This window comes from Protomyctophum parallelum, assembly GCF_964188405.1.
Source record: "Protomyctophum parallelum genome assembly, chromosome: 18".
Classification (NCBI taxonomy): domain Eukaryota; kingdom Metazoa; phylum Chordata; class Actinopteri; order Myctophiformes; family Myctophidae; genus Protomyctophum; species Protomyctophum parallelum.
The window spans coordinates 9,902,102-9,910,189 of record NC_139716.1 but is presented as its reverse complement, the minus strand read 5'-3'; the positions used below and the strand labels follow the sequence as shown (position 1 = coordinate 9,910,189).

At 42.3% G+C, this 8,088-nt stretch overlaps 1 protein-coding gene across 6 annotated transcripts in view; it reads left to right on the top strand.

Moving 5' to 3' along the window:
• Positions 1-3,766: 3,766 nt before the first annotated feature.
• Positions 3,767-8,088, top strand: part of LOC310875226 (RNA-binding protein with multiple splicing-like) — a 40,284-nt gene continuing 35,962 nt past the window's right edge. For 3 of the 6 annotated variants that reach the window (XR_014570622.1, XM_083788389.1, XM_083788390.1), the window contains exon 1: positions 3,768-4,284. Coding sequence is in view for 4 of the 6 variants with exons in the window: in XM_083788389.1 (XP_083644515.1) it covers positions 4,216-4,284 (69 nt within the window). In the remaining 2 variants the exon portion in view is untranslated. Of the gene's footprint in view, positions 4,285-8,088 lie in introns of all 6 variants that reach the window. The other 3 variants (XR_014570621.1, XM_083788392.1, XM_083788391.1) reach the window with 3 other exon arrangements.

The following is an 8,088-nucleotide window of genomic DNA, read 5'->3' as shown; positions in this document are numbered from 1 at the left end:
TAAACCGGTTGGGAACTCAAGCCTAAAAAGACCTACTTAACCAAGGTCTCTGTTCTCTGCTTGACCCCTTATCTACTCACTGACCCGTAAAAGCTTATATGCAGCCCATCAAAGTGAAACAGACTCGGCCCTGTTCCCTTTGTTTGCATACAGGGACCCGCTGTACCTTGACACACAGGTATTCTTATACGTTGTTGGGGAGGGGCGAGGATACTAGATGAGAGAGGGTTGATGCGGGGGGGGGGGGGGGGGGGATGTCAGGTTCTTGTTTTCGCTTAGTGCACATTTAGCTCTCATGGCTTGTCAGGCTTAAAACACACCAGCACCCAATGACCCCTACGGTGCCCTTGAGTATGAACTCATGTTGTCTAGTATACCTCACCACTCAGTAATGCATGCAGCCAACTTAATCACAAGAACCGCTATGGTCTCTCTCTCCATCAAAGGGAACATGTTGAAAACAGACAAACACCAGGAATGGAAATTAAGGCAGTGATAATGGTAATTCTCCTCAATTTCTAAATTCTCAGCATTTTCCCCATTTTGTCACATGGAGATTGGATAAACAGGTCTATGGCATGCAGTGAAGGTGTGCCAAACTCATTTTGTTGGCCAGAGATCGGAAAAGAGCATAATGACGCATTGAAAAGAAAAGAACCGATCCTGAGACATGGCCGTCCATCCACTATGGCTTCCTTCGCCCAATGAGAGTAGGTGAATCTGACCACAGATAGCTCATTAGTGATGTTCGAGGGAGATCAAAGGGCCATAACCAAAAGGGAGGAACAGCTTGTTCAAAAGGAATGGTACAGTGTGTCTTCCAGCCAATTCAGAGCCACCTATTTAACATACTGTATTTGTTTATTATTTTTGTACGGCACTTTGGTTAATGCCTATTGTTTTTTATTGTGATATCGGTTGCCGGAATGTAAAGTGTGGTAGGAAGAGGAGATTAAAAGAAAATGAACACATTTGACTCATCTGACTGTGAGCTGAGCAGCCTGCAAAATACCACATGAGAAAACACTAGCAGTTTACTTTTTAGGTATGACTCAGTGGTCTGAGATGACTTAATCTGATTAATCACCATGGCTTTAGACTTTTCCTTCGATGGCCTGTACAGTATATGTTCTCCCTCCTTATCCCGGCATAATAATATTTTTGTACTGTAGATATTCAGACAATACCAGACTGAGTTTAATTGTAAACCAAAGGATCCTTTATCCATGAGTCTGTCAGTTTTTTATGTCAATTAAAATGATTTCTTCTGACATAAGTGGCTAGTCTTTGTCAAAACGAACAAGCATGCCTGCCTATCTAAATCTGTTACAGCTGATATATCTGCATTTTTTCTTTGACTGGGATTCAAGATAGCATGAAGAGCAAGTCACTTCATTTTGGGGCTGGGCCATGTCAAAGCTTGCTGATGCTGACGTGTTCCCCAGGATGCTGGGAGCAGACTGGCTCCCATTCTCTGTGTGTGCATGTGTGTTTGTGTTTGTGTGTGTGGTGAGGGAGGGGGGGGGGGGGGGCGTTGTCATCAGACCACACAGCACAGCCCTGAGACCTGTCAAACACAGCTGGGACATCTCCACCAGCCCCCATATCTCCCCTTTCCTCCTCCTCCTCCTCCTCCTCCTTCACCAACACTTCTCGCCTCCTTCTTCCCTACATCTCCTCCCCCTCTCTATGCTCCCCAGAGTCCTGCGAGACGCTTTGATAAAGGGGTGTTGAGAAGCAAGCGGTGCATTTCCATTATTTATCTGCTTCAAGACTTGAAGTCACTCCTTTCTTCCTTTCTTTCTCTCTCTCTCTCTCTCTCTCTCTCTCTCTCTCTCTCTCTCTCTCTCTCCTCCCCCCCAAATTGTTTCTTATCAGCATAAAAACAACCTGCCATGTCCTTTCCTCATTGTGTATGCTTCAGATAGTACGTAATTGGTGAAGACATGATTCTGGAGAAAGAGCAAAATTCACTGAGACCAGTCCATGGTGACTATTCCTATTTGATTTATTCTCTCTTTCTGTCACAGCTTTTGAGGTGCAAGTTCAGCAAAGACGACACATGCTGTTTTCTGCACTGGCTGTCATAAAATACAGGTTTCTGTCCTGTGAAATGAGTGTAGCAAAACACACTCAACGTCTCTGGTGCCAATGCTGCTGTCAGTTGTGCAAACTACAAAGTGAAGCAGTTGCTCAAAATAAACGGTTTGAAGTCATTTTCGATACTTTAATCCCAAAACCTATGTTCAGTATTGCCAAGCAAATCCTTACAGCACTGTTAAAACCACTGAAACCCTATGCTTATGTGCTCTATACTTTATGGGCCTCTCTTGTTTTCGCTTCTTAACATACTAAACATCTTTGCTGGTGATAACCGATCTACAAGCTTGTCGATTATTATACTATTTTCACCAAATGTTTGTCCCAGAATAGAGACGCTAAGATTGATGTGGTTAATTAGGACATCGCTTCCATAGCTAGAGGCTTTGAGTCTTCCACACTCCATGGTCATAAATCAGAGAGGTGATGGACTTACACTGTCACTATTTGTGTGTCTCCATTATCACATTTCAATCTGGACTGAATGACAGCTTTGTCCTCTAAATCTAAAAGCTGCTTTCCTACCACTGGCATTTGTAAACTTGTACAAAATAAATAGGCTACATGTCAATGATGTCAGTGACGTCCTAGCAGAACTATTTTGCCTGAGGTATACTCAAGAGGTTACAAATTGTATAGGCTAAAAGCCTGTTTAAATTTATGAGGCAGGTTGATTATGGCCTGTGTCCAGTCTGTGTACCACTATTAACTGCACAACATTAACTCTGCCAAGTGTTATTTCAAGGTGTTGAAAGAGAGAGAGAGAGAGGGGGGGGAGGGGGAGGGTTGAGAGAGATTTTAATATCTTTCTAGTAAACTTTATAGATGTTATATGATCCCAGATTTATTACAAGAGCGACAGTCAGCAATTTGATGTCGTTAAAGGTTAACATAAAGCATAGTAACATGAATGTATAATGTGGGCAACATGCTGTCAGCATGTTGAGATATACAATTGGACTTCGAATTCATGTTCCCATGTTCTATCACAAATGCCAAATAAGGGTTATTAAAACATAAAAATAAAAAATCTGTAATGCAATTTATTTGTCATGCCTTGGAGTAATGTAGGTCAACAACTATCTATCTATCTATCTATCTATCTATCTATCTATCTATCTATCCATCTATCCATCTATCCATCTATCCATCTATCCATCTATCCATCTATCCATCTATCCATCTATCCATCTATCCATCTATCCATCTATCCATCTATCCATCCATCCATCCATCCATCCATCCATCCATCCATAGCCTATAGATAGATAGATCCCTTGTATGGAGGTCCCTGGCCTGGCACAACATATTTTCAGATAGGGGTCTGTGACCAATTACTTAATTCGGGTGCAGTAGGCTACTTAGTTTAGACAGTAGCCTACTTGGTTTGACTATAGTCATTGGTTAGACGAGTCATTAGTCCTACAAGTACAACTACACCCTATCTCAAACCCTCACCTCACCCTATAACCCTAACCTCCCACGGGGCAGCACACCTAAACCTAACCTTAACCCATGTCTAACCAATGACAATGACTAACCAACTGGCCTTAATGCATATCACACTTCTTTGAGAAGGTGGAGGAGGGGAGGGGAGGGGAGGCAGACAGTACTGTGCATCAACCCTCCCACCCCACGCCCTCCCATCCCTTCCCCTCCTTTTCCTCACAAGGAGATGGGGAGAGAACTTTTCCTCGTCGGCCGTGCCGTAGTGCAGTGCAGTCAAATGTAAAATTAGTCTATTTCATTTGTCTCCTCGGGAAAGACGAAGAGCTCCCGGAGAGAGAGAGAGAGAGAGAGAGAGAGAGAGAGAGTGAGTGAGAGAGTGTCTGTCTGTGAGAGAGAGAGGTCTTCCAGGGAATGCTGCCGATTTCCAATGAGGACTATATTTCATAGGAGTCTATTCGCAACTAGTTCTAATAGTTCATTTATCTGTTGACTTTCTTCCCCCCGTTATTATCTTTAATTAATATTAAATTGATGTCTCCAAAGTAGTGGAAATAACCACGAGGACGCGGACTGTTCTGCTCTAGTATCGCTGGTTTCGGGAGAAGAAGGGTAGAACAAAGCAAAAGACGATTCAACATAAAAGTGACAAGACTCTCCCGTCTCAGAATGAATAACAACAACAAAGTGATCGAGAAGGAGAACGAACAAAATGAATTCACCAACCACGAAGAAGAGGTATGACTAATAATAATAATAATAATATAACATCCACTCCAGGGCACATATAGTTTCACTTTGTTGCTGCTGACTGCTGTTGTATATTTTAATATCATATTTCCTATAGGTTATGCATTTCAGTACATAGGCAGTAAGGCAGACAGAAGGCTAGCAGAAGGCTGTCATACTGTTAAAACGAATTGAAAAGAGTTTGCACCTGTCATCTCTTTTATCTATGAAACCACCCTCAACATAGAATTACATGTAGGCCTATAGGCTATTTGTCTTTATCGGCCACATCTATCTAAAATCTTTCTGTATGTCATCATGTAACATTCAAAACCCCGTTTCTTACCTTATTTGTCCTATAACTTTCTGTGCCATAATAAAACACAACAATAGAAAGTCGGAATTCTCAGGCCATGAGTCACTTTCACTGATAGTCACTGAAGTTGAGGGAGCAGTTTAAGTTATTCAAACAATTGCTGTTGCAACATGTGGGCAATAACTCTTTGTAAACCAGGCCTACAAATACATGGGTGGATGGCTCCAGTACATTTTGCATTATTTCCACAATGTTATTGTCCCACTAGATTAGAATGTTGTGTTGTTAGCTGTGGCGGAAATTTAATTTCTCTAGTCTAAACATCATCATATACTGACATATAGGCTCCCCTTACTCACACCCTTTCTTTCCCCCCCTTCTTATTTTCTTTGTACTATCTATTTTTGCACAACCTGTATCCAATTTCCTAATATCTACGTCTTGGTAAATCTGTTAGTGGTGTATTTTTTTTGCATGGGGTAGTTTACATTGGCTCTACATTATCTGTGTTCAGATGACAGACATGTTATTTCAGTGCTCTATTGTCTGTAGGCCTACAGCCAAAGCCAAGTGAGGTAAGGATAAGGAGGTATATCAGATTATATCAGTTATTTCTCTTGGAGCAATTTGATTACGGCACTGCGTACCATTAGTCACTTTGTAACTAAATAGCCAAACATTCCACGTTGATGTAATTCCATTTTTCTGTACACTGTTTCGGTTACTATGGATACAGTCCCTTTTAGTGATATGCAGATAATGATCAGTGGAAAGAACATTTTATGTTATATCATTTATTAGATATCACAAACACTCAATAGAGTGCATTTAAATCCGCTGAAGCGTTCATATATTGTATAAATAAACCTATAAAGGTCTTACAGAAGGAATTATTGTCTACAAGGCACAAACCCTTCAGCAGCACAACATTGTGCACAACTTTGCCCCAGGTGCACAGAGATGGGACAATCAGATCTGGTTCTCTCCTTTAGTGGTAAAAACTACTTTGAGATTAATATGACATCAACCACCACTTCGTAGCCTACTCTACACTTAATTTAGAGTTGACTGGATTATAGTGTTGTTTGAAAAGGACTAGCTGGAAACCTAATTAAATACTTGCAGAAGCTTTTTAACTTGGTGATGTAAGCAATGAGAGGGACTGAAGACTATATACTGTATATATTCTTTGGTCTCTGACACTGCATAAAGCCAGGGAGAGGCAGAGTGAAAGAGAGAGACACACTGATTAGAAACTGCATTAGTGGTTAGATGAATCTAATGGTTATGGAATTGTTTGGAAGCGTTCCAGACAGACAGGGTCTTATACATTACTTAGATGTATTAACATGAGAGTATATTAACATGAAATTAGACGGCACCAATTTATGTGAAATAACTTGTGCTATACTGTGTGTGTGTGTGTGTGTGTGTGTGTGTGTGTGTGTGTGTGTGTGTGTGTGTGTGTGTGTGTGTGTGTGTGTGTGTGTGTGTGTGTGTGTGTGTGTGTGTGTGTGTGTGTGTGTGTGTGTGTGTGTGTGTGTGTGTGTGTGTGTGTGCGCACGCGTTAAAAGTGCTTGTGTGTGGGCGTAGGGTGGGGGGGGACACACTTAAAAATGTTCTCACAAACAATAGCAGGATGCAAGGGAACCGTTGTACCAACATTCAAAACGCCTGTACACACACTATGCCTATACACACACACACACACACACACACACACACACACACACACACACACACACACACACACACACACACACACACACACACACACACACACAAGTCCAAATGTGTGAGTAAATTTTCCTCAAGTCTCATGACATGACTTGCAGTTTCTTAAGGTTATTCAAGTACGATGAAACCAAAAAGAACTTCACTTTTCACATTTCAACTGTGTCCATAGAGGTCAACATTATGTACACCTAATCTAAACGTATATAAAGGGGAATAAATCCTTCAGTGTTCATTGAGTAATGTAATGTGTAGATTTAAGTCTTGTGACTATACTGCTCAGTTGCCTATGCCCATCAAAACATCCAAATGTATTTCCCCTTGTCAAAAAGCAGGAACTATAAAAGGTTGAGTAGCTTTATGCATAACAGCGCTATAGAAAACGGTAAACCATTACCTTGAGGGAGCCAAAGTTTAACGAGCTCTCTGGTATGACTCTCACATGCAGAACAATAGGACTAGTTAGCCCGGTGCCGTCTCATGTGCGGCTCAATGGATCACTGATTTGTACCAGTTGAAATCCTAGCAAGCTTTGGCTCTCGTGTCTGCCCCACTGCTCAACCTCAGACGCCTTCATGTTGCACACTAAAGCTCGATGATACGTGCTGTTTATCTTCTGCCGACCGGCGGGTCACCAAACATGGTCTCGGTGCCGGCAAAGGTATGCAGGTTTCGCTTCTGGCCCAGCCCCGACCCTTGTCTAATCTCGCGTGTTGGTTTTGATAAAGCCTTATTATCAGGTGTCCTGGAGGCTTTTCACATACTGTGTCACTGAATTGGTGGGGGGGGGGGGGGGGGGGGGGGGTATTGTTGGCGACAAACCACCCCCCTGCACCCCCACTGGAGTCTGTAACATGCCATCTATTAGATTGTGAATATGGCCAGATAAGTTTCAAGACTCTGTGGTTTCCAGCCCTTGTATGGACACGTCATTCTGAGTGGCCTTAAGGAGAAGGTCGCTCAGACGGCCGTTGCAAAGAAAATGGCTTGGGGGGTAATAATGTGGTTGCAAAAGGTCTGTGTCGCATTTACTGTACAGCTGCTAGACCGAAGTGATGCCACTTAGACTCATGACCAGAGCAATGGCAGACATGTTGGTTTCGTAATGGAGTTATCGAAGTGAAACACGATAGAATGACAGAGCATATAATTTGTTACAGGAAATAAGCCTCATTCGCCAAAGGTTAGGCTACCCGTACCCATCTCCATCTTTTATGTACAGATGTATTCATGAAATAATGTTTTTGTTGTTGTTGTTGTTGTTGTTGTTGGCACGGAGAGATAATTTGAACCCTAGTCTTCACCTTTGACCTCCATGCCATTGCTGACACTTTCCACTTATACTGTACAGCTGATACTGTACAGCTTTACTTCAATCAACACCTTTTACAATACAACTAAAATGTAACGGATCACTTAATGCACTTTTTATGCTTTGTATTGTTGTGGTTTAGAACTTTGTGCTTAACACGAGCAGACATCCTAGTTGGCTCTTTCATGGTGTTACTCACAGCGGCTGCCATGGACATGGAACAGACTTTACATAACATGGAGTCGTTGAATCATGTGAGACATCTGTTGACTTTAGAGTGTAGAGTCTGGCATAAACATGTAAGCTGATCTTTGCGAATGCGCCGTCGGCGATACAGAATATCACCTATGTGTGGACGGAGCTCAGTGGATGATGAGGCGCATCTCCCCGGGGTGTAATTGCATTGCGCATGGCCTGGTTTGGGTATCCTCCAGACTGGGTCCTCTTCAAA